Source organism: Sardina pilchardus, chromosome 11 (assembly GCF_963854185.1).
Source record: "Sardina pilchardus chromosome 11, fSarPil1.1, whole genome shotgun sequence".
Taxonomy (NCBI): Eukaryota; Metazoa; Chordata; class Actinopteri; order Clupeiformes; family Clupeidae; genus Sardina; species Sardina pilchardus.
Window position 1 is genome coordinate 31,245,845 of NC_085004.1, and position 27,583 is coordinate 31,273,427.

General features: G+C 44.0%; 1 protein-coding gene across 12 annotated transcripts in view; it reads right to left on the minus strand.

Moving 5' to 3' along the window:
- The window catches only part of nfat5b (nuclear factor of activated T cells 5b), a 42,092-nt gene that overhangs the window by 6,768 nt on the left and 7,741 nt on the right, over positions 1–27,583 (minus strand). For 3 of the 12 annotated variants that reach the window (XM_062550000.1, XM_062549999.1, XM_062549998.1), the window contains exons 2-10: positions 14,842–14,967; positions 5,663–6,326; positions 4,271–4,460; positions 3,281–3,471; positions 2,717–2,889; positions 1,296–1,430; positions 1,095–1,147; positions 497–629; positions 324–395 (exon numbers count right to left, since the gene is read on the minus strand). In XM_062550000.1, coding sequence (XP_062405984.1) covers positions 324–395; positions 497–629; positions 1,095–1,147; positions 1,296–1,430; positions 2,717–2,889; positions 3,281–3,471; positions 4,271–4,460; positions 5,663–6,326; positions 14,842–14,967 — 1,737 coding nt within the window. The other 9 variants (XM_062550005.1, XM_062550009.1, XM_062550007.1 and 6 more) reach the window with 9 other exon arrangements.

Consider the following 27,583-nt stretch of genomic DNA (forward strand, 5'->3'; position numbering starts at 1 on the left):
ATTAGCTAATGGCGATTGTTTGCCCGTAGACGGCAAACAATGAATGGGTAGACGACGTTAGCCAGTGGCCAAAGATTCATTAGCACGACATATACGGCTATCTGGTTAACAAGCCCAGTGTGTATGCATGCAAAAGAATAGTATAAGTAGGCATTTTTCTTGACGTTTCCTTGATGTTTCAGTCAATTCACACACACACGATTAAATGGGATGGGATTTCTGACCCCGACATGCATACACTTTTTCTGTGAAGTGAACCGTGAAGTGGTCTCTAAGAATTCAGCTGGGGCTAAAAACACACTTTTGGTGAATAAATGAACCACCTTTCATCTGTTCATAGGAGCAGGGCTTCACTGGAGAGGACACTTCCTTCTTCACTGGTACCTCAATGTTAACTGGAAACCAAGTATCAACAAATTTAATTTCATATAAAAGTATACAAATTAGAACTTTACATGATGCGTTTGTCCACAGGGGATTGTACTGGAACACTGACCGGGTTCTGGAGTGTACGTGAAGGCGTGTACATCATGAGAGCGGCCTGCGCTGGTCACCACAAAGATCCCAACAGATACAGGAGAGGATATACTGGGGTTTTGATAAGGGGGAACCTTCGCTATTACATGGTTCTAGATGGAAGGAAATGAGACGTTAACACAGGACATCAGGGAGCATATTTACATTTTTAAATTGCAATTTAATTTCACTTATAGCGCGCCAAAACATTACACATGTCTCAAGGCGCTTTACAAAGTGTTAAACATTCAAAGAGAGCCCATGAGTACATATAAAATGTGTTTTTTTATATACTGCCTTTTTCTATGGATTAGACCAAGTTAATCTGACTGCATGCTTCTTGATTAGAGTGCATCAAATGATGGTACAGTGAACTCAGACATAAGAGAAAGGCTTGGTGTTGGCATGGGTAGAGCATGAGTAGGGTGTGTCTGGCCCTGATTCAGCCAATTCAGTTGGTGGGAAAGTCCAATATAAGCCTAATTATATGATAGTCTATGCAAACTGGAAAAGAGATACAGGCAATGCGTTAAAACTGTTGCATGTTATCGTTAGGAATAAATAACGGCAAGATCTACCTGATGAAAGAGTTCCATGTCGATTTCTGCCTCTGCTTTCCATGACTTCTCATCTGTGGATGAATGAGACAAGACATAAAAAAACCTAAAAATTATTTAAACATAAATAAATAAATAAACATTACTATGATAGTTTGGTAAAAAGTTTTCACGTTGTCGTGGACTTGGAATCTTGGACCATGTATCTGCAGAACAACATACCTCCTATGTTCTCCTGAAAGATGACTTTGGTGCCCTTGAGGAAGTTCTTCCCGATGATGAAGACTTCCTCTCCACCATTTACAGAGCAGCTGTGTAGACTCTTCTTCAAAATCTCCGGCAAACCAGCAGGCTGGGCTGTCATCACAAACAAAGAGTTGATACAGTGGACACAGACATTCACATACACCTGTGTACATCTCCTAAATTCTATTCCCTCAGCGTTAAGGGTCATTCATACCAGGAACGATAACTGTAATGTAAGCATTAAGCAAACAAGGAATTCTCTAGCTAATATGAATGACAATGTTCACGCATAAACTATAACAATAACAACATGAAGATGTTTTATTTACATGAAGATGTGTTATCAGTCTGGTGTGAATGGCCGTTTATTGATACATGTTAAGAATGGAAACATTTCTGTTACTGCAAAAAGCCAGTTTAGATTGTGGAACAATTTTAAAATGCTTATATTAACTTTCGGGCCATCAAATATAGCCATAACTTAATTACCACCGTCAGTCAGGCAAGTCTGCTATAAGGAATACACTTAACTGCTTGTCTTTTTGTCTGGAATTTCAATCAGGGTGTTTGAAAAGGACAATTCAGCAAAGGGTATGAAAGCTGGAAGCTTCTCTCCTTTTCATTGTAAAATTATTATTCTTTCGATTGTGGTGTGTCAAAGAAGAGCTCCAGAAGAACTCACTTTTCTCACAACTAAGTAACAGAGAAACTGATTTAAAAGGGACCGCAAGCTTTCATTGGCTGCTCATGACTCTGCCTCACTGGAGGGGGAGGGGGGGGGGGATAACACTGACTCTGGCCACAGGTGCCCCTACTCAGATTGCACTTCCAATCCATGTAAACAAAGGGAACCCGCGCCTCTCTCCTGTTTCAAGCGCAGACCTCTGAGACAGACCACAAGACAGACAGCCTTTCTTCAGCCCATCAGCAGCCTTTCCTGTTTTTACTGTTGAGCGCACTCATCACACCCCCCACCAGGCCCAAGACTACAGTACACCTTAACCTTATGGATTACCTCTATCGCAAAAACATAGACAAAGACAGATGGATGGCTATAAAGGCAAAAACAAAAGAACCATAAATAAAATTAATGTATACTATACTGTGTACTACACTGTAAGTAGGAACCGCAATTTTGTGTGGCAAAATGGAAAACCTCTAATTTACAGTGACAACCTAAGTGCCATTTTGAAAATCCAACAGCCGGCGCAGAGCAAAAAAAAAAAATCTAATTCCCTGCGTCGCTTGCCCTCCCGCTGTCGAGCACTCATGATATAAATGAGCGTTATCCCTCTGCCTTAATCCCCGCTCTCCTACGCGGTGACAAGCGAGCCAGCTGGGTTCCTAGAAGACCGCTGCTGGCAGGCGAAGCCTATGAATAACCCAGGGTCACTCACTGCACAGGATGGGCGAGGAGGGTGTCTGTAACGTGAGCACCGAGCCGTCCGCCCGCAGGATGTTCACCCGAAACACCAGCCTGGCCCGGGTGCTCTTCTTCTTGGAGCCGGCCACCCCGATGCGAGCCTCCACGTCCGCATTGCGCAGTTTCAGGATCCCCACACAGTCCACCCTGTAGAGATAGCAGTGTGTGAGAGGAGGACTACGAAGGGCTCCTGTTGGGTGCTGTGTTTAGCACGCACAAACGCAATACTAAGTTTAGATTCTGAGGTTGAGCTTCTTAGCACATTATCTCTCTCCAGAGGTTTAAGCACTGTTTGATGGCTCTTAAACCATACATTTGTCATTGCCTAGGCTTACTCCTATATGTATTGCATGGTCTTAATATAATTTACAAAACCACAATTTATAATTGCTGATTCCTTTATTCAAATAAACTGTAAGGGAGCTCTATCAATTGAGGATATAAGATTATAAAATAACAATAATCTAATTTTGTGACATACTGACATTTCCTAATGCACCTACTGTGTGAAATGCAAATATACATTACTGTGACATACGCCAAGGTCATGTTGTTGCTTGGCTCAAGGGATACTTCAATGACGGTGGTGCCCTCAATGTCGACTTCCCTGCAAGCTGTGGTGTTACGGCCAGTTACCCGACAAGCCTGGTAAAACCCGTGGGGCTTGACTCTTCCCACATCATTACCCACAAACACCTGCAGAACCACTGCATCGTTCAGACCTTCCAGCTGAGAAGAAAACAGAGCAAGATAGCATTTTAAGCTATGTAAATACCGGCATATTTGCAACATCCCTTTTAGTCTTTTCACTGTTATATGGGCTATGGAACAGAGCTAAAGAAGGCTATACAAATAAAGTCTAACATAAACATTATGTTATGTCCAAAGTTATGTCCTTAGTCTGTCACTTTCTGGAATTTCATGATCTGGTGGATTGCTCTTATGGTAAAATGTGGCAATACTGTTGAAACGATCTGTTACAAATACCTTTCCCCATTCATTTATGTTTTCACACCAAAACTTCCTTTTAAAGTGGTTTGTTTTTAGGCAAAAACAGAAATGGTTTTGAAATGTGGCAAGAAGTATCAGGCTCATCTGTAACCGGAGTCAGGCATGCAGTACGGTTTTACGATAACATCACAGATGTTGATAGAAAAAACAATAGGGTTTCTTCTCATTTTATCAGCTCGAGAGATCTCAAACAGGCTCATTGAAATATGAACTTTTTTTTACATGTGGAAGAAAGAAGACTGCTGTGGGAGTTCAGTTGCATCAAGTTTTAAAACAAGTCTGAACTGGGCCCAAAGCCTATGACAGTTTGCTCAGTGAGACACTGTTGTGCAATACCCATGGCTGATTTAATGGCAGCTTTTCAACACAAGATAAGCGTAGAACTGACTGACATATAACAGTATTATATGTGTACATACGTACATGTGTATATGGTGTATGTAGGTGTGTGTTTGGTGTGTGTGTGTGTTTGATTTGGACAAGTTCATATGTGTGTGTGTTTAGTAATTTAACACACCTTGACAGTGGGGAAACCCTGTTGGGTGCGGTCTTTGACGGACCCTCGGCTGCCTTCAGTAAGGTAGCGGGCTCTGTGCTGCGTCTCCGGCTGCACGAGGATCTTCAGCTCCTTGCCCTCGCTCTTCTGGGGGAACTGCCCACAGAGAATGCCTCCTTTTGGACCGGGCCCCTGTGGTCCGTCTGTAGAACTGAAATGGAGAATTCTACTGATCAGTTTCTCTCCAAAGCTGCAGCTGTAGAATAGATGAAAACCACTGTTGAAGTCAATGACCAGAACTGTTCAGTCACAGCACCCTTCACTGTCCGAAAGCAGGTGAGATGTGCATAATTCCCACTGGGGTACACTTGGGCGAAGGAGACAAAAACAGTGCTGTTTGTGTGCTAGACATTATACTTGGTTTTTTGTAGCAATCAGTCAACTGGTTACATGCGAAAGAGTGCTATGTGACAGAGAGATATAGTCAGTCAGTGGATGAATATCCCCAGTGAGTAGGAAGCAGTCTCGCTCCAAGCCTGGCCTAGGGGAGAGGGATCCGTGTGTGTGACTCCAGAACTATGCGAAGCTTGTGTTCATTTATCTAAGGAAGGGAAGGACGGGCCCCACTTCTGGCACCACACTTCCTCTGAGTGGGAAAGGCCTTGGCAGGACTTGGAGCTCATCCATTACGAGAGTTACAGCCAAGCTGGGCCCCCAGCCCCCCCACCTACACCCCCAAGGCCCCCGCACACCACACGCACTTATGCGGAGACATTAACATTAACTTTGGGAGGGAGACGGATCAGGTCCATCAACTGCAATTTAAAAAGTATGCATGGGCTGCATTCAACAGAGCACACACACAGGAGTGAAAAGCCCTGCTCAGACACGCTACCTCTACTCTAGATATATTTAAAAGATATACTATTTTGTTGCCCTTACTGATCAAATACTCCCATTATTTTATGATATAAAGTGCGATGCATAATGCCTACTAAACTTGGATTTTTTGGGGGGGCATTTTGTTTTCCAAACGGACTTGTTATGGTGACTTAATAACCAAATAAGTTGCCTCCAGATTCAAATGTACCTAGCCCCACCCTGTCTTGGATCTTTGTGTTAATTTATAAACAAGGGGAAACTCTCTGCCTGTAGTGTCAGGTTTCCTGTTCAAACATGTTAGCTGCCTTTCACTAGCCACAGTTCAGTGGATCAGGTTATGCATCTGAAAGCTCAACAAATTAAACACCCACAGGAGTTCAGAGGCTTTACCAAACTATATACTGCAGCAGTGCAGAGTAATTCCAAGTAAGTTTGAACTTGCACCCTCTCAGTGGCTTGCATTGTATTTTATATAGAGCCACTTGATGTACAACACTGTACTACAAGACTGTCCAAAACTGGGACCCTCACCTTCCTTTGGTGCTGGCCTTGCTGTCGGGGCCCAGCTGGGAGAGTACGAAGTGGGGCGCTTTGGCACTGTCGGCATCAAACATGTCCATGCTGGTCTCCTGCTGCGAGATGGGCTTTGGTCCGGGCCTCTGCCGTGGCGTCCGCTTGCGGGCCTTGCGCGGCACCTCTGTGTTGTCGTTGTAGGAGCTGGAGCTGACGATGCTGAAGTTAGACACCGAGTTATCCGTCCAGATGCTGTTGCTCTGCTCCGAGTCCAGCGACAGCTCGTCCTGACAGGACATGCGGCTGTCGTCAAAGAGGTCCTCTGGCGGCGGCGAGATGTTCAACACGGAGCGCTTGGATGGAGTCATCGGGTGATGCGGCTGGGTCTGCTGGGCAGCCATTCCTCCTCCACTGCCACCACCTCCTCCTCCTCCTCCTCCTGCTCCTGCTCCTGCTCCTTTCTTTCCCATGGACCTGGTGGTGCTGCTGCTTCCACACAGTTTGCCCTCTGCATCCAACAGCTCGGACAACCCCCGACTACTTACTTCTCCTGGAGCGCAGGTGCTGGATGCGGGTGGCCGCACAGTGGCTGAGGTAGAGGAGTGCGTCTTAGAGCTGGAAGAGGTGGGAAAAGCACTGCGGGGACTTCCCATGGTCAGAGGAGAGGAGGTGGATGAAGCATCTGCAGTGTGCACAATTAGACAGTGAATAAAGGCCTCCACACATATGCTGGCTAGCAGTCCCATTCAAGCAGCGAAATTTGAGCAACGACTGTTTTTTTTTTTTTTTAAACAAAAATTTCATCCCAATTATAATCTGATCCTTTTATTATTATGTTTTTGTTTTCTTTTTTTTCCTTTTGTTTTAATGCATCATGGTGTGAGTGTGTGGCTGAGTGTTATGTGTGCAACTTGGGAAAAAAAATTATAAAGGTTGTTTCATTGATGAAATGTTTATTAAAAAGAAAGTATAAAGAAAAATTAGGTGGGGGTGGGGGGCAAACATTAATTTGGGAATGCGTATTTGTTAAAATGAGCAAAACTAATATTTGTTAGCAATTGTAGGTTTTTCATTTGTGTTTCAAATCTTTTATAATTGATAAGGCAGTGTGTAAAGTCACTATATGTATATTTACACTAAAAATGCCAAGCTATTTCACTTTAAGTTAAATGGTACACTAAGAATCTTCATCCCTGTCATGTGTAAGATGATGCATGCCAATTGGTTCTTTTTCTTATAGTGGTTCAAACAATTTGGTGGTTGGGACTGAGCGTAGCCACTTAAAACAGAATAAACCAGCTTCTGACCTATGAAGCAGAGACCTGCAGACCATTTTATATGCAGACACTCCCTGCTTCAGAGGGAACTTCCTGGAATAAAAACGAGACAACGAATGAGCAATAAAAGCTGACCACCATAAAAAATATGTTGAAATAAAGTATTCAGATGATTCTTTTTATTATTATTATTATTTTTTGGTGAAAATGGAACTGTTCTCAAGAGACCTGCTCAACCATCTCATTTATTTTTTGCTCCCCCCCAAAAAAATTCTGCAGTATGATGTGAATACTCGAGCAAAGGCTACATTTTGAAAGCACTCCCATCATCAAGGAATTTGCAATGTCAGGAACATTGAGTAATCATGCAGGTTGGACAAAATGGGATAATATGTGAAAGACAAATACAGATTACATTTTGATTGTAATTAGTTACTTCTTTGTCAAATAATGATTATTTGGATTATGAATTTGACTTTGATATGATATTCTGTGAGAGATCAGACAGGACAAATTAGCAAGACGTTATCAGAAGTCTCACATTCAGATATCACATATCAAACCTCACATTCACTTCTGTGCAGTAGAAACAAATTAAGCGGTTGCATTGAACCAATGTAATCACAGCTCAGCTAAGATTACATGAATACAGTTGCATGGATGCAAGTTATGGGATGGGTATTGCATGCACTTTTTTCACCTTAGCAGGCAAAGCACCCATAAAAGACCATATTGCCAGGGCAACCAAATGTTCAGTTTTATTGAGTACAGGTGAAGTGTAGCTCAAAGGAGCACAAACATACTTATCGGAGTCCAATAACATTTGAATGAATGTTGGGGCATGACAAGACATGAAATTTCAACACGTCAGACAGCAGGGTTTATAATACCACCACCTAAACATACTTCCAGCCAAACTGTCGCTACTCTGACTATATCAGTTGCACGTCAAGTAATGTTTAACTTCATTTTAACAGTAAAAGGAAAGACCAGTCAAAGGATTGTTTGCAGGCCTACATAGGGGCCAGGCATTAGTCATTTAGTATAAACTCCAGTCTCCTTGTTTATGATGCAATGAAATACCAGTTTCGATTTCCCACTTCAAATATTGAAATATGTGGGACTAATATCTTGATGCAACAATAGGTCATTACTAAATCACTGTAATACTGCAGTGTATTTTAAATAATACATAAGTGAATCAAGGCATTCCTGGTGGCTTTTTGCCTGATCTGACCAGTGGCAGCTGGAACCAGCTTTGTTTTTAGTTTGTTAAACTTTTCAGTTGTGGTAAACACCAAAGCAACCGCAGCCTATCTGAACAATCCATGAGGACGTAATGCCACAGCTTGTGTGGGCTTACTGGTAGAAAGACAGCAGAGATTTAAGCCCGAAAGATCCAGGGCGAGAGTGAGAGAAATACTGTAATTGAAGTCAGGGGGAGAGTATGAAGGAGTAAGTGGGGTCTTGTGGTATCTACCTGGAAGCCAGTGATGCAATTTAGGCATCTACCTGAGTTGTGGCAATAAGGCTCACCTTGTTCACACATCTATTCATTTGATGTCTTCCAAATAAAAAAACATATATATATAAAAACAGTGTTTCAATTGTTCCATTCTTATTGCTCCAATAACAGCTGTTATGGAATGAATCAGGTTTGTATCAGGTTACACAATTTCCATAATTGTATTTAATAAGCTTATAAAAATGATCGGTACAAAGCTTGAGTGGCTGGTAAATTAATTTAACCACACAGTATGACAGCCATATGGCTGTAACACAATCCATTTTCATCAAAGAATGGGAGAAAGCTGTTGAGTCAAATGGCAAACAGATCTGACTGACCATCACACAACTAGTCACTGGTTATAAGGCTAGAAATGCCAGAGAGCTCCCAGCAGACAGCAGAAGGCCCGTCTTAAATTGCCCAACCACACCAGAACATGTAAAAAAATATTCTAGGAAAATGTCACATGAACTGAGACCAAAGGACCGCTCTCTGGTGTGACAGATCATGCCAAAGTTCACACAAAACGTGTTCAGATGAAATAATGCCCTCAAAAAGCAAACTTTCGGACGTAGGAAAATATGGTTACGCCTCGTGATCTTTGGGGCGGTATCTGTGAGGGCAGTATTCAAGTCATTTGCCAAATGACCTGCCAGCTATGCAGAGGTCCAGAATCACTATGGAACCTGCTTGAATAGTCTTCTTAACACTGTGCCAAATATTTTTTTTTTTTTTTTTAAATGTAAAAAAGTAAAAAATGTTTCCAAGTGACAATATTTTTGGTCACGACAGTAACTTGACATACACGGCAGACATCAGACACAAGACAGCGGTAAAAACAAGATGCAACGTAAAAAAAGAAAGCAACACCACACGCACATTTGACCACCGAAGATCAGAAGGTCTGATGCAAAAGAATGCTTTCAAACAGTGCAGCTCTTTGCTGGTATCCACATCTCTTCACGTCTAGGAGGACATTTGGAAGCCCATCAACTATAGAGACCCTGTACCTTTAAGATGCGTTTAACACAAACAAATCAGAAAGCGGAAAAGGCAGCAAGCAATCCAAATTTAGCCCATTACAATAATTCCAGAGTCAAGCGACATGATACTACACACACTAGCACACAAATCTTAAAGGCACAGTGAATTCATTGAGGGCAGTGAAATATCAACTAAATGTCTCTCTAAAAGAGCATATAGGCAAAACGGTCCATAAGTGGATTGTGCAAACCCACATACCCACTGATGTAGGACACTGCTCTTTAAGACAAGGCTATATGACTTATAATAATCGAATTCCATGACACTGGAGTTGTCAAAAGTGGAGAACAAAATGAGCTCGTTCCCTTTTCACCCTTAGTATAACCGACACAGTCTGCAACATGCCTACTAAGTTCCATTTTCACACATTGCAGAGACCATTAACCAATATTAATTCAATCAAAATGTTTTAAAGCAACAGGTATAACACTAGACTGAGGAAAATCAAGCATTAGTTAAATTAATGAATGTATCAAAAAGTACTTCATAAGTATGTATTTTCTTTATTTTAAGGAGTAAAATGCCAGACAATGTTAAACCATGCAAAAACCAGTGCAGAAATAATTACCATTAAGACCAAATGATTGGAACCACAGTGATGGATTTGCAGCTACTTTAAGATGATCATAACACCTCTTCCTCTGTAATATCATGCATTCTACACGAGTTGCTCTCCTATTCTTTATTTAACCTTCTTCATTTTTTTTTTTCATTCTGAAAAGAAAGCAATTGTGTCATATAGGCTACGAAACACAGGATCCCCTTCAGGGTATGTTGTCTCATATAAAAAAAGCAAGGTATGCATCATAACAGTATTATGCCTAGTGGAACATACACTTCATAACAGAGCTTTAATCGGCTGCCCCAACAGAAACTGAAACCTCAATTCAATCATGCTCACTCATCAGTAGGTCTACCTCTGACATATACTGTAGGTGACAACTAACGTGTTAAGAAATATGATGTAGTTATAGTATTTTGAAATAGACTGCACATTACTGCAGCAAAGAAGTGTTGTTTATCTGATAACCCTGAGAAATGTGGCATCGTCGTTATTGCTGGTCGTTAATGCTGACCGATCTCTTGGTCAACTGATTCCTCCGTACTAGCTAGGCACAGGGAGGTGTGGCGCCTCTAACAGGGAGACTGTTGACTTACACAGCCGAAATTTGAGAGCTTCTCAAATCAGAAACATGAGCAATATTTTTGTATTAAGACCGCAAATAATGAAATGCATTGGTATTCAATATTCAAACCAGATGCAGTTAAACAAAAGAGTGGTTATTTTGTCGATCTAGTTCCAACAGCATTTGTTGGCATGGGGAAAAAACGAACTGTTGCTATGGGAAAATAACTACATTTATGTTCTACCTGTAAACACTCACTACCTGTAATACTTGATCAAGCGTATTTCAGTCCAGTTAATTGAGACACTATTTTTGAGGCTTTGCTTAGCAAAAAATTATCTGAAGCGTTATCATATCATACTGAAAGTAGCTGCAAAAGAGGAGTTCAGTTTCTCCAAGGCACTGAAGACATTCAAATGTCTGAGGTACTTAGTAGGTCCCAGCAGATGGAAGCAATGGGATGGTTGGTCATATGATCTTTCACTGTATCAAGGAGACAGAAAGACCAAACAGATCCAAGACCAAAGAAAAATCAAATCAATCGGCCTCTAATGACACAGACATCAGAAAATCAGAATCACGCCATTTACTATTCTCCTTTGGAAGATGAGTCAGAATAAAAATTCCCCCATGACTCGAACAACCAACAAGCCCTTGCCTCCACCTATGTGACCATGGTAGCAGTCAAAATGCTGCATCCTTTCCCTTGACAACCATACTGTGTTCCAGACGAACAGAATTTGTCACTACAAAATATGTATAAAAGAAACACTAAAAGTGCATTCAGACACAACCTGAAATACATGAAAAACAAACAAACAAAAAATACTGATTATAAAACAATAGGAAAAAAGTCTAAAAGACAGACCGACCTAGGTGGCACCCTGGTTGAGATTTGATGGGTTAAGTGCCCCTGGGACTAAGTGTCTTCATTACTGACACACTCACAAAACCCACTCGGACGCCTGCGGAGCCCAGCTAAAATGCAAGTCAGGTTTATTAATGGAAAAAAAAACATCTACAGATCCCAAACAAAAAAGTACAACATTAAGTGTATTCACACAGCCTTGCAGTCACAAATACAAACGAGCACATATTCTGGTAAGTGCTCTGACACCAATCTTTGAATGCAAGGCTATTTGAAGCCTAGTGTGTAATAACGTTCTCTGCAAGCACTGGTTTAGAAGACGGTCATAAGCGCCATGCATGCAGATATGTCGCCAAATGAAAACATGGTCAGGTTTCTGGACAGAGGCGTCATAATCCTTCATTATAAATGCAACACATTAATGAGAATGCGCTCGCACAGAACACCTCCGTTTAAATAACCCTTATTACTTCCAGCCCCCAACCCCCCCACCACTCCCCTATTTTTTCAAAACTCTCTGGATGAACTGAAAGGCAAGGAAGAAGTTGACGTCATACATCAATGATTCATGCTCAATTTAGACAGACATTCAGACAAGGGAAACAGATAACAGACATTGGCATAAAAAACAACAGTTTAACAAAAAGGGAGCTTTTTTTGAAAGTTAAAGCCATTTTGAATTTTTTAAAAAACATATTGGGGTATAAATTAGGAGCCATTTAAAAACATTTTACATGAAGTCACCCCCAAAGCCTTCCCTGTAGCACTATTGACTTTAGCCATTTCCCAAAGACAGGCAGGGAAGAGAAGAGGGGAGTGCAAGCTCTGAAGGCTGAGTGTTAGTAGCAAGGGGGTGAGGTCAAGAGAGCTTGAAGGGGGGAAGCCGGGTCAAGCTACAGTTCAACACAGGGACTTTAGCAGTGACTGTGTCATGGCAGGCAAAGCTATGAATAGCAGATTTCAGTAGCAGGCAAGAATAGAGGTGGTCGACGTGTCAAGTGCACTGTCTTGCTCTCACACTCTCTTTTTCTTTTATTGTCTTTTTGATGCTTAGCATAGGTAGCATAGCATAGCATAGCGCCGGGGCAGTGACTGAGGCAGCAGCTTCATGTATGGGCTCCTCCTTACACACCAGTAGGCTGTGCAGGGCATTATGGGAAGGGGCACCAAGGGAAACAAAAGAAGTGGGCGAGCATAAGACTGGAATAACAACAACAACAACAACAAGTGTGTGAGTAAATAGCCTGAGCGACAGGCTAACTTCATAGGTGTGACTCCAGAGAGACTAACAACAACAGAGAAGAAAATAAACGGGGGATAGGAGGGGAAGATGCCCCCTCGCTTCCCCACTCTCGCCTCCAGTCCCCTTCCCAACACCTGATCTGGGTGCTGATGCGAGTTTGCTTTACAAACTGCCCTTTTTCAGCGAGCAGAGAACATTTACAGCCACTTTATACAGTGGCCGTCACACCACATGACTCACTGAATAAAACAAGCCCTTGATTCAAGGATCTGAGTCATTTTGAATATATGTATATGATATATATATTAAAATAGGATATTGAATTAAAAAAAGAAGAGAAAACAGCCAGAAGATGTAAGGCCAATTTGCAGTGAAACCTACAGTCCCGAATTAAGATTCATTTAAGCTTAAAAATACTTCACCTTCCGCCAGCTACAGCCAGCAAGTCCTGCCTCGTCACAGGGATGCATTGGCTGCAGTTAGGTACTGATGTCCAAAGGCAACAGACTCCTGGTTTATTCAAACTCACCCTAAACCTGGGTACTATGATAAAGGGGCAGAGTAAAAGACACTAAAGTGAATCGCATTTTGAATGTTCAAGTACAAATTTTTGAACTGAAAGGTTGGTGTTGGAGAAATCTTCCTTTTGCCTTTAAAGTCCTCCTTGGCCCATCAAGAAGAGTTTGAAAAGATTTTTAGAAACCTAACTGACTGGTGTTTTCTGCCACCATCTTGGATGTTTGCTATTCAACACCAAGTGTTTGATTAAGCTGTAAACAAAATGCTTAGTTGGTTGAAAAGAAGCACAAACACATGAACAAGAAGTGATGTCCACCTTTCCTCATTTTTGGCATCACTTAACCGTTTCTGATGGCAAACAATGATTATTGTGAGCAGTACCGAGATGGTTTTGTACCTGGATAGTATTGGTTTCAGTCTGGAACAAATATTTCCCTAAACATGTTTAGTGAGACATTTGGAAACATATGATAGCCAATTGAAATTTCAAAGTGGAGGAAGTTGCTCTAGCTTCCCTTCCTGGATCGAAAGGGTAGCCAGTGCTTTGTCTTGCTTTGAAGTTTCAACAAGATACAAGACGATTCAAGTTTATTGTGTTATCTCCAAACAAACTGTGCTTGGGAGTATTTTAGCAGCAAAGATAAATGAACTTGATTTTTTCAAATGGAGCAGAAAGGTCTCCTTTCAAGTAATTATTTCATGTAAAATCTAATGTAGTTTCCTTAGACTCCAACTGCAAGGCACAGTGTTCCCAGCAGGGGCGAGACAGTAGGACTTTCACGCTTATTCCTACAATGACATTTGATGATTTATCCTCATTCTCAATTCTAAACAATTTGGAAAAAAGCTTTGCTTTTTTACACAGTAAACTACTGTCTCTCTCCTGATGAGGACACAATATTAAAGAATTGCATTAACTTGTGCATGTAGATAATTATGGAAATAACTATATTTATTAAATGCACATATAACCAGACAGTGCATTCACTCTTAAGCCTGCTTGCTCTGACTTTGGCAAAGTACACTAACTATAGCTTGGTAATTCCTAGGTCCTATCCACCCCATATAAACAAAGATAGACCTGAGAGAGGTCACGTCAGCAAGGCTGCTTTGACATCAGACATTTCACATGTCTCTCCTGGGGAAAACAGAGAGGCTAAAAACATCAATTATTATTGAACACGCAAATGTGAAGATGAATGTGGCACATCTGCTGTTTGCCAAGAGTGGCCAAGAGGGAGAGAGGGAACTTAGGCCTCGTAACTCCGGTCTTCAGCACTCCAGGCCTGTGTGTGTGTGTGTGTGTGTGTGTGTGTGTTTGCTACCATTCTAAATGTCTTCTCTCACATTAAGCTCCCCATATCAACCCAAGATGGACCCTGCCTGCTCGTACAGTAAGTCTAGGTTCCTCAGTGCCAACACATGCATAGCATGCAGCCTAGGCCTGTGTGGCACGGCCTAGGCCATGTCTTGCAGGTAGCCTAAAGAAGCGTGGCCATCAGGCTGACAGGAAGGAACAACCAGTCGCAGCACTGCTCACTGTTACCATGGTGCCCCGATAGGCCCTGTAGAGACACAGGGTGGACAGACGGAGGCAGAGGAGACAGCCTACCTGAAGCAAACGCCGCCGAGGGAGGAGGGCCGGCCTCTCCGCCGCTTGTCTGACTCATGGCCCCGACGCTCGGCTCAGTGGTGGGGGGTAGCTGTAGCTCTTTGGGGAGTAGGTCATACACTGATTCTGAAGAGGAGACAAGGAGAAGCAGAGAAAGTGCATGTGAGATTTTGAAACTTTTACTACACTACACTTACAGATCTCAACATAAACTGCTCAATCAGTGCATCAGGATTTCTCTTGTAATACTGATCAAAACGGTTCCTACGCATATTTTACACAATTCAGGGTGACAGTGTCAGTTTCTGTGTCTAATAGTGTAGAGGCGGTGCGCACATCTGAGTAATTTGAAGTAGGTGCTGGACTCAAAAAAGCAACAGTAAAAAGAACAAAAAAGTCCGCACACTAAGGCTCCAATATTATTTCTTTCTTTCTTTTATTCACCACATTGTGACGTTTCGGGCCAACAGCCCTTCCTCAGACATGTTTTGTCAGTTCAGTTTCTGTGTCTGACATGAGTCTGGTGAACTGAGGACTGTCTGTGGACTGGCAAGTTTAGATCACAGTGTTATGAGGTCTTTAGATTTTGTGGTCTTTCGATATGATTTTTTTAATTCACACGGTTAATGCCAGTCAATTGTACATCAAACCTAAAACGGTCCCAATTAAAATGGCACTTGGTTCAACTGTTGTTTAACAACGGGCGTCAGTTTAGGCAAACCGAAGCGTTACTTAGGAACGAGATAGAACTTATTATGGTCTGAGCGCTGCACTTATTACACTTACCGCATCGCTGCCGCATCGTTATTTCCAGTGTTATCCCTGCCTAAAGCTGTTAGGCCTATGTATTGTTATGATAGCACTATTCTAAGCCAGTATACTGTTCATGACTACTCTTTCCGGTTCTGCTATTTTAATGAAGGCAGTTGTTACATGCTTATTTCACTGCCACTTTCTGAACTGTCCCATGGATCTCGTTTTGCAAGTTGCAAGTGATATGTGCCAGAAAGCCAATGTTTTAATTATGTCTGCTCAGGCCTTTGGGCCATTGTTGTACCAGGGATTTATGATAATCTGTTTTTGTCCAGAGTTATGAATGAATGGATGAGCTCACACCAGAACTCTCCTTGGGACTGTCTAGGCCAAGGGTGTCCAGCCACCAGACCCCGGCCATTCCTCTGCTTGGCCATGGCTTTGGAAAGAGCCCTGTCCGTTTATAAATGGCCGCAAGTGATAAATACCGCCTCGCGCTGCATTCCGAGTGCATGGCCGTCTCCATGATCTGCCAGTGGGCCGCCATCACCCACCCACCCAACCAACCACCGAGTGGAGTGCCCAGGGCCAGCGTTTACTGCCCCCTCTGATCACCAATGGCTGGCTATTTACGGGTACAAGAGCACAATGCCCTCGAGGCATGTTTAGCATGCTGATGAACAGCTTTGAAAACACTCTGGCTGCAGACAAGGTTAGTGGGTAGGGGCCAACAACACCTTCAGTGTGGGGGAGGAGAGGTCCACTGGATTCGGTGGTGGTGGGGGGTATAAAGTTTAGATTCAGAACAGAAAATGACTGATTCTAATTAGGCCAAATGACTAAAGCTTGTAGTTGTAATCCAAATAAAAACAGACCTGAAAAAAACCCTCATTAGTATAAGCATTGTAAAGCCTGAATCCATGATGTGGCTGCATCAGTTTACAACCAGGGCTTTTGTACCTGTCTGCAATATAAGGTTCCCTTTGGGTTAATACATTTCACTGAGCTGAACTAAACCTGAAATCTGCTACAAGTTCACAGGGAAATCAAGATGGCACAGTATCCCTCTGTGTCCTCTCTGACTCCCCGTTTCTGACTCTGGTGGCCACACATGCGCAGGCATGTTGCAGCCCTCTTGGAAGCGTCAAGAGCGCGGCCTCAATCTGCAGAGCGATCGTAAAAAAAGGCACCCATCCTGTCCAGGCTCTGCGAGCGTAGAAGACAAGAACAGGAAAAACTATGCAAACCATCAACACCGTGCAGGCTAAGGCAGAGCCTCTGGCACATCTCTCAACAGAATTTATAATCTGTTTGCATGAGCAAGAACAGGTTGTGCTGAGACGCTCTCTCTGAGGCCCTGGTAGCCCCATGGTTTCCATCGACATGATGTGGACATTTTGAGAGGTATAGATGACAGGTATAGATTGCATGACCACCAACAGGGTTAACCTCCCCACTCCAGCACTGCCCATGGAGGTTTAATGCTTCATAGTTGATCTGATTCCATGAATCTTAATACTCTCATTGTTGACTAGTTTACTGAGGTTACTGAGTCAGACACTTGGATGACATGACTGATGTGAATAGTCTCCCAGTTCAGTTCAATCAAAACCCTCAAAAAAAACACACAGTCCTCACCATGGCAATAGAGGGCACCTGAAGCCATTGTTTTCTTTTGATTTTTGTTTGGTCACCTACAAAGTGTTTTAAGCCTTTCCAGCAATTGTCCACATCTTGTTTCTGCATCAACAACCACAGATCTGTTGCTTAGAAGCTAACTCTTCAAACATGAGTGCACACGGACGTCCCATGCGAACACACACACACACACGCACACACACACACACGCACACACACACACACGCACACACACACACACGCACACACACACACACACACACACACACACACACATGCTTGGTTGTGCAGGGCCCTTCCAGTAAACAGATTGCCAACCACACAGACAGAAAATATGTAGTCTGCTCTCAGAGCCTCGGTCTGGAATCAGTGGCTGGCCTGTTCAAAGAGTTTCCACTCGTTTTTAAAAGAGTGAAAATTCCTATTCTGCTGCATAGCTTCCTCCTACGCAAACAGAAAACAGTGCTTGCTTTTCACATCGAAAAACAGTTGCTCTTTCACCAAGGGAAAAGAAAAACAAAAATTCAATGTAATTAACTTGAGGGATAAAACAACCATCCTTACTATGTCAACAAAAACACAATCTGGCTTTCACCTGGTCCTGGATCCCCTGACACTAACATTGTTGCTGCATAGACTTCCATGTGGTTAGCTCTTCATAGTTTCAATAGAGACGCATTCGCCACGCAGGGAAAACATCTCGCGTTGAATTCCTGCAATGTTCTGTTTTCCTTTCTCTCTAATACACTTTGGCTTGCCATGAAACCTACCCTCAAATATTAAATGAATGAAACAACATTCACCATCCCAAATCATCATAAACCACATCATAACCAATGTTGTGTAATGTAATGAATTTTCACTAAGATCTTCTCCTCTCTGAAGCCTAAACACGTGTGTTGAGCTAACATGTCTCTCATGTCCACGCAGTGAATTGTATATACTCTGTTTTTGGTCCCCCCCCCCTGCCCCCCCCTTAAGAGAGTCTCCTGTGTGTGTACCGTTCAAAAAAACAAGGGATGTCTGTAGCTTGGTTGAAAACAACCAAGAGAATCAGGAAAAAAAGAGAAAGGCACTCACCATGAGAAAGACAGGACTTACTCTCCCATTCATTCACACACATTCCTCCTGCTTGCTCTCACTGGCCCTGACACCTGGGGTGTGGCAATGTTTTTTGGCAGAGGGCCTGTGAGCCCCCCTCCCTCCACCCCCATCCCTCAAACCCCTCCCATCTCTCTCACTCTCCCTCTCTGCTCCTTGTTTGCTATGTTAACAGAGCCCTTTTCCTTTGTTAACTAGCTAAACAGGTTGGTGCCATTGTCATGGGGAAGCCTGTCAGGCAGAAACGGAGACACAGAGTAAAAGATAAACAGTCCCGAGTCTGAGTGAGACAGACAGACAGACAGACAAACACATACTGCAGGCAGATTGAGCTGGACGTGGGAGTAGAAGGGCCCTGTCCATCACAGCAAGGAGGAGAGACACAGTAGAGAAGTACTGACCAAAGACTTGGACAGGGTCTCCCTTGGTGCGGCCAGGCGAAAAGGGCTATCGAGGGGCAGCAGTGTCGGCTGAGGCATACAGTCATTTACAGCTCTTGTGATTTGTTTACGACTCAGTCCACATCGGAGCTGACGAGAACACCATAGCAACACGGGAGAAAAGGCCCCCCCTGTCCATCAGAGCGTTTGCTGAGCTTTAATTAGCCAGAGAGAGAGAGAGAGGAAAGCGAGAGAGGGAGAGAGAGAGAGATGAGATAGAGAGAGAGAGAGAGAGAGAGAGATGAGATAGAGAGAGAGAGATGAGCGAGAGAGAGAGGGAGAGAGAGAGAGATGAGATAGAGAGAGAGAGGGAGAGAGAGAGAGATGAGATAGAGAGAGAGAGAGAGAGAGAGAGATGAGATAGAGAGAGAGAGATGAGCGAGAGAGAGAGGGAGAGAGAGAGAGATGAGATAGAGAGAGAGAGGGAGAGAGAGAGAGATGAGATAGAGAGAGAGAGGGAGAGAGAGAGATGAGATAGAGAGAGAGAGGGAGAGGGAGAGAGATTAAAAAGACAAGGCTTCATCTGATACTCAATGCAGAGGTCTGCACCATCACTCAACCCAGAGTGCCCTGTTAACTCTCAGTGACTCTCAAAAACTGATTGCGTCCTGTTCGCCGGTCACGTAGCATGTAGCAACGGCCACAATATCTCAGACACTGGCACAGGGTGGCCTGCGCTGACAAATTGATCCCCTTGAAAATGAGCATGCTCACTGACCTCCCCTGCTGATTGGAATTTATCAGTCCCTCGCCATCAAAGGCACAGAGCAGAGCACGGCTCCAGGCCAGAAGGACGGAGTGGCGGCCGCCTCGCGTGGCCCACAACAAAGCTCGGAGGAATGGGTGACACCTCGGTGGAAAGTTCTTGCAGAGTAACAAGAACTGCCCGGCAGAGGCCAGATAGGTGTGAAAGGAGGGCGAATAAAAGATCCATCACTCACTGTCACAGCCTCGGGCCTAACAGCTGCGCTTATGCAGGCCGATAACTTTATTTCACGTCATAATAGGCATCGTGAGCCACCCGTCCCGCACTGACCATGGACGTGGAGTAGATTTATGAGGACTTCAGTTACACACAGGGCTTTTGTGTTTTCACACCAATGAACTTACCTTGGCAATGACAAAGGCCAGCCGTCATAGCCCAGAGCACAAACATATTTCACACAGCAGCTCTGCTACAGCACTGCTTTTATCCAACAGGACAGGAGGCTCTACTACTCAACTATGGTCTGCACACATGGCAAAGGAGGTTATATAGGTCAGGTTAGAAATATGAAGTAGTTTGATAGCAGTTTGTCCCTCAGGGGTAAATAGGAGACAACTCGCACACACACTGCACTAGTACACTCATCATAAGGAGTCAGGCTAAATAACTGGCCACAGGCAGAAAGAGAGTTTTTCGTTCTACTGTAGTGTAAATCAATAACCCCATAAGCTAGTTTACCCTTGCTCAGCCTGCTCTTTTGCCATTTAATCTAGTTTAAACAGTCTATGTGCCCAGTGAAGGTGTTTGCTAAACAACTATACCACTACACAAAATAAATCAATAAAACTACCTGATGGATATGTCCTCCTAAATCAAAACTTCTCTTTCGACATAAGCTAGCCTATGTGTCGGATGTAGTTTTTCTCTCAGCTGAAGGAAACAATCAGTTCTGTAAACTGCCTAATGGCTCTGTCCTCATAAATCCCAACCCTAGACACCTCAATCCTACTGTTCCCAGAAACCCTGGGGTGTGTGGGCGGCACATGGGCGCCTATGCAGTGGCACGCCAGCTGTGGTACCGAGGGATTAGCGCCGCTGGCATCCTGATTCACGTAGCGACGTCCAGATGGCTCAGCCGTCGTGCCACACAGGTGCCCTCCTGCCACCCGGCTCTCGCTCCGTCTGCGTGAGCTCGCGGGTGTGCACGCACTCCACTTGAGCCACGTTCGTCATCTACCCTCATCGCTCTCCCGGTCACATGGCTGAACAAATACAGGCCTGAGCACGGCCCATACTGGGCTATGACATCATGGGCAAGCCATGGGTGACGCCGCTACCGGCTGCTAGCAGCTGCTGCCGGGGTGAGGTGACTGAGCCGTGTTCACTCGATGAAAGGCAGCGTGCCTATCAGTGATGTGGAACGCGTTCAGATAATGCCATCACATATTGCTGCAACAACCCCTTTAACCCAGACCCAAGACTACTGGCACAGTCTCAGCAATCAGCATGGCCACAGCTTAATGATCTGGAGGTTTCGACTCCCATCACTGAGGCTGGCAGAGCTGAGACATCTCAGCCACAGAGAGTAAAAGTTAGACCACATATAAATTCCAACCTCTTAAATCAGCTGTTCCAAATCAGCACAATTCTTCAGCCTTGAGGATTGGCTACTTAGTGACATCCCCTGTGAGAGGGCACCAGCAGAAGGAAGGACATTTACTTTCTACACTGTAGAGTACTTCACTGGCTCCGGGCAATCTTGAGGCCATTCAGTCAGGCAGTGAGTGGTGAAGTGCCCGCTTAGGTGCGTGTCTCAGGTTTGCCACAACACAGCTGTGTGCGTTTCCATCGGACACAATTCACCCCGGCTCTGGACTCGGATGCAAAGAGGTAGAGGAGGAGGAGGAGGAGGAGAAAACAATCTCCCTGCGTGACCCGAGAGCTCTGCCAGCCTGCCAATCCTTGCATTGCTAAATATTTAACGACAGGACAGGGCGTGGAATTAAATCGTCTGCGGAGATCCATTCTCCGGTCAGTCATCATCACACAGCAAGGAGCAAAGATTTAACACAAAGCTAGAGAGAAAAAGCACACAAACACGTAACTCTAGCGTCCCTTTGCACCCTCCTCCGCCTCAGTCATCATTGCTCATAGCAATTACTGTATTACTAAAAAGAAAACAGAGAGTTGTATGTAACGGCCAGGCCGTGGGCTCTGCCAGCAGCTGAGAATAATGGACTCTTCAGCACTGCAAATGTGAGGCTTGTCTGGAGAGGCCAGTCTTCACAGAGGCCACATTAACATACAATAAACAGCCCACCTACTCCAGTGCACAGCGTAGGCTCATGTTCATGTTTGGACTTCACGATCATGGCCTGGCTGGTTTTGGTAGCCTGCAAGCTGGAAATGCAGTTTGCTCAAGGTTTTTGCCTGACTTGTAGTCCCTCTACTTTAAGACCCAAATTCCAAACTTTGCTTTAACTGAATGAGTCATACTCTGAGGACAATGTTGCATATTCAGGGGAAAAAAAGTGTCCAAAATCCAATGTCTACTTCATTGGAACTTGGAAGGGATTTACATGCCACAATTGCATGCACAAATGCATCAGCCTTTCAAACAGGAAGTATTTCGGTTGCTCTAGCATGGCAAGTCTGTCTTGCGTTCTGAAGAAATGTGGCGGTTCAGCTATTGTAATCAGGACTGTTGAAATAATGTACTAAAACAGCTTTCCTGGTGATGACAAATTAGTCATGACATCTTTTTGAAAGAAATATCCAGCGGCGCGCTGGGCCCAGGAGCCATCCTTTATGAACATCTCGCATCGTAACGTGGTCTCACGGGGGCCAGTTGGCATGGCCGTGCCATATGTTATTATTAGGCTAGCGTCGCTCAGTCTTGGGCAAACAATAGAACAACCTTGAAATGAATCTGTGACTGAACACGCAAAAATGTAAGACTAGGTTTGAAAGACAAAGGGAGAGAGAGAGAGAGAGAGAGAGAGAGAGATAGAGAAAAAGAGAGAGGAGGAGAAGAAGAAGAAGAAGAAGAAGGAAACAGAGAGAGAGAGAGAGATACCAGTACAAGACCAGTGGGCAACAGGGCGGATGTTTACTCCATTCTGGGCGCCACCATGTGCTTCCTATTATGAGTAATCTATTCCATGCAGTGGGGACCAGGCTAGGAAGCATAGAGTGATTATGGTAGCCACGGGACGATTTAGGATGTAGGACAAGAATCCAATCCTGTGGTGGGTCTTCATAAATGCTGTAGTGTGACTTCGGCTTTTATGTTGATGATCATTACCACTCATGTTGAGACACATTAGCGACTTTCTTCATTCTGATGCTATGCTAGTCGGCCGTCAGGCTCTCAGAGATTGGATTGCACAACCCATTTTCTTTCGAAGTGATGCAAAAGTTTTGGAAGTTAGGTAATACATATGAAACAAAGAACCAATAACAGTATAGCCAGCGTTCCTAGCAATTCCACTTTTCTGGGAGTATAAGCTTTAGTCATACTTTGTGTGATCTTAGCGCAATCAAGTGGATTCCCCTAAAGATACGGTACACTATATATATCCTCCTGCTGCCTGGCTGTAGCGATGTGGACACCAGTTGCTCTCTGATGGCGTGTGGTTCTGCACAGCACCATTAAGCCTAGTGGAAACGTGGTGCAGGTAACCTGCATTACATGTCACGGAGTTCAGTCATCATGCCAATCACCTCCCTCCACGTCACCTAATAATGCCGTGACCTAAAAGCACCCTTGTAATTAGATTACCACTGCCTTGACTAGTGAAAACATTCACGTCAGTCAATACGCTAAGTTTACTACTGAGCCCATGCTGGCCCCGGCCGCATGGCTGTCACACAACACCTAAACTTGGAATGTGATCCTGACAGGATGGGATGCGAGGGTTGTTGTGAACGTCGAAGCAGCAGTGAACCTTTAATCTGCCTCTGCTTTTAGATCACATGACGGTGCGTGCACTAAGCGAGGGGACTTGCTGGAGGCTGTGGGATGGAGAAGATCAACAATGTCTGTCTGCACAGGGAAGCGCTTGTCTGCGCTCTGTTTACCAGGGCTTCCACCAGCAGGAGGAGGAACAGACACTAGGCTCAGATGAAAGCAAGACCTCAGAGCGCTGTGGAATTCCAGCTATTTACACAAGCCAAACCTCTGAGCATACACACACCCACGCAGCGACAGACACACACACACACACACACACACACACACACACAGAGGCTATGGGGAGATGCCACATCCCCATCCCCTTTGGGAAGGATGCGCATGTGACTGTGAGTCTCAGTTCCTAAGCTTTGCTGGTAGGCGGACAAGTTGCCTTCCACAAGGAGCTCGTGTACGGACCCTCACAAGGACCTCTTCTGCTGGCAGCAAAACCATGCGGTGGCAAAAGAGGGGTTGCTTTCATAACAGCCAGTCTAAAACAGACCGGCCGCATGACATCACTGAGAGTCACTCAACAAATACACACGCTTTTTACTGCTCTTATACAGCCATCATGTGCCCAGAGAGAAATACTAACGAAAACAAGCCAATTTTTACATAAAAACAGCATAAAAGAGACTTTATTTGGTCTGACAAAATGGAAGGGAGAGAGCTAATGGACCCTTTTTCTGGGTGAATGATTGATGGCCACTCGTTTGAGGTGGTCGCTGTATCAGTAACTGCTTTGTTTGCAGAGGGCAACTATTAAAGACTCCAAACCATTTACTCATCAGCCCATGAAATAGACGATCAAACATCACCTTTAGCCAGCAGGGGATACTTTCTAAAAGCTATCCACAGATCTCCAATGACTATTTAAAATAATCTAGTATCAGAAAAGAACACATTTAGGCTATAGGTCTTGAGGTTTGATTGTTTTTGAGTTGATTGATGAGTGTGTTTGTTGATTGATAAGACAATTGGGGGGAACAAAACAAAACAAGACTGTATTGCGCCCATGTTTGACATTTCTCCACTGATGTCAATTGTGTAGACATACTGCTGGTTACACAATCACATGTTAGAAAACAGGAACAGCAAATGAGTGAACAGCAGAGCAATCAGGGGTCCCTGTGACCAAAGACATTTAAAAATGGCCACCACAGGTTTAAGAGCCATCTCACCAGGGGCAGCAGCAGCAGCACTTGATTTGCCCTTCAGCCTCCATACTCAGCCAGACTAAGACCGCACCTTCAGCATAGTAATCATGTAAGAGGATTTGGCACGCAATCTAATTAAGGCTTTAGAGTGTCTGCTGATTAATTAGAAACGACCAGAGAGGGAGAGAGCGCACTCATAAGAAGGCCTGCCTGTGATGCCTGGTTTGTGGTCAGCCCCTCAGAGTGACCACCAGTGACCTTCCAATCCCCACCCACCAACTACCAGTGCCCTCTGTCCCCTACTACACTCACACATGCCGCATACCAGGACAGAAAAACAACAGCGTGTCTCCCGCATGTGAAGTGTATGTCAATTTACATGGGTCATGTCACAGCAGAGGCTGGCCAATGTTGGCATGATGAGAGTAGAGCCAATCAGAGCGAGACTGTCCGTTTCCTCTCACTCGCATAACTGTCGTTATCAAGAGGGATTTATAAACTGAAAATAAGGAGCTCTGCACACTGGTTCCTCTTCATGAAGATATCTATCTTAAATCTTTATCTCCTCCGGCAGCAAACAGGTTTCATCGTGCTCATTCATATGCCTTACCTCCCAGCACACTGACTAATTACACTTCAGCCAGGCCCACTTCAGGTAAACTCTGGTGACCTAAGGTGTGGCTCATCTTTATAACTGGCAATGGGCATTCTACAAAACTGTTTAGGTACACTACAGAGATGAAAGACTTCTCTACATCAAGCCGCTTGGCACATTTTCCACTCGTAAACCTACTATACAGCCTGTGTCCATTTTTGAAATGGGTCGCAAGCAGCCACTATGAAACTTTAAAAAAAAGAAAAAAAATCCCAGGCTCAGAGCAGCGGCGTATAAAAAAGACTTCCACGTAAATTCTAAAGAGGGGAATCTGGGGCATTATGTCTCCACGGGGAATCTGGATGAGGCGCCACGACCACAATAACGCCATCTCTGTCCGCCCCCACAGCCAAGTCACAGGTGAGTCAGGACAAAAGAATATAAAACATACTTAACAGAGGTTGCACAACTGCTCTGAGGTGTTGCAAAATGTCTCCCTCCCTCCCCCATCTCTTTTTTCCCCTCCATTTCACTCTCAGTCCCTGTATATATTTCTCTCTCTTTCCCTGGGAGAAGACATAGGCCACTATCCTTTCAAAGTGTTGCCATTCACAAACCCATCAGAGGTTTGAATTAAAAGGCTCCAGCGCAGTGACACTGCAGATGGCAGACCCGTAGGGAGAACAATAGGTGGGCCAAACATAACCGTTCCCTGAGATAGGACTGTTGATGTCTGTAAGATGATCTAGACATCCTATCCACTCTCCATTTAGCCTAGAGGGGAAAAAAACCCATACCACTTTGATTTAGCACCTTAATATTTAACGTCTTTGGTAACCTTAAAACCCATGCTTCACTCAGGGCCAAAATGGAAGTCTGGGATAGGAGTTCACAAGTCATCTTTATTTTTATCATGAGTGTGTTACCAATCAGTGACCTAAAAGAGTGAGAGCAACATGACAATTAGTGCCTCACTGTTAGTGGCAGTGAATTAGACAAAAAGACATTTACATTACAAGACATTGTTTACATTACGCTAACAGACCCCAGAGAGTAAGGTAACTCCGGCTCAGATACAGAGTAGACCTACTAGTCTTGACCATGGACGATTCAGTATAGCCACGTGACAAGAATGATACCTTTTTTGAATCCATGCTCTCTGATATGATTCATTAAATATTTACTGTGTCATATGCAAACCGTGACCTCAGACTGGATGAAGAGTTTGTTTCGCAACACCATGAAATGTTAGTGTTGACTTGGGGATTAAATATTCCAGTAAAGCTAGGCTTACGTCGTCACATTCCTAATGACCGTATGATAACACAAATCTTCAGGTCTACCACTGAGGGGAAAAATGCTGTTTCAAATTAAGTTAGGAGTCACTTGCATGTATTAGGGCTGTGTAATTGGTAATCGATTAATCGACTAACCTATAAGTCTTATCTCCAGCCAAGGCTACAGTACAGTCAAAAGCTTCTTTAATGTATCAACTACTGGACATGCATTACATGTTAGCTTTATATCGATTATGATAATGGACTGAGATACCTGTAGCTTAGTATCAGATTCCATATGATCGGAAAATACTCTTGGCACTTCCTATTATACACCGTGTCAGCAGATAAAGGCAAAGAAAATGGACTGGCACTGTGACTACACTCTGCAATTTAAGTGAGAGACACTGACAATTTTCCCCTGACAGGAGGCAACTCTCCTGTGATCAATGGGAGCATGTTGAGAAAACAGCTGTTCAAGACAAGAGGGATCACAGTTATTTTTAAACTTGTCAGCGAGCGATGACAAATATATTTACCAAAATGAGTTCCATGACAATTTCTCATACTGTAAAAATGCAAATAACTCCTTTGGAATGGGGGCAATGCACCACCATACAATGCAAGACTACAGTATGAAGACATACAGTAGCTGGTCTGATAAGATGGCTAACTTTCTTGATCAGTCAAATAAGGCACAACTAGGAAACTATCAAACTGGGAATAAAAATATATGCATACAAATGTAATGTACAGGTAAAACTTTCAACAGGACCCCCCCCCCCCACACACACACACACACACACCCCTTTTCAAGGTGAGATGTGTGTGTTGATGTTACCTTGAGACTGTTGCTGGTGGCACTGGTGGGAAACCACTCATGCATTGTGTTGCTGGTGGTTGAACAGACTCGGGGGTGTGCACAGCAAACATTGGAGGGGGTAATATTTTCAAGGCTGATGACTTTTTTTTTAACTGTGGTTTAATTACCGTTAACCATTAACCACTTATGACTTTCTGCGGTTTAAGACACAGGTGGAGGGGGCTTAATCCTGCGGTATAAGACACAGGTGGAGAGGGCTTAATCCTGTGGTCAGCCCTGGGCCTTTCTCTCAGTCGG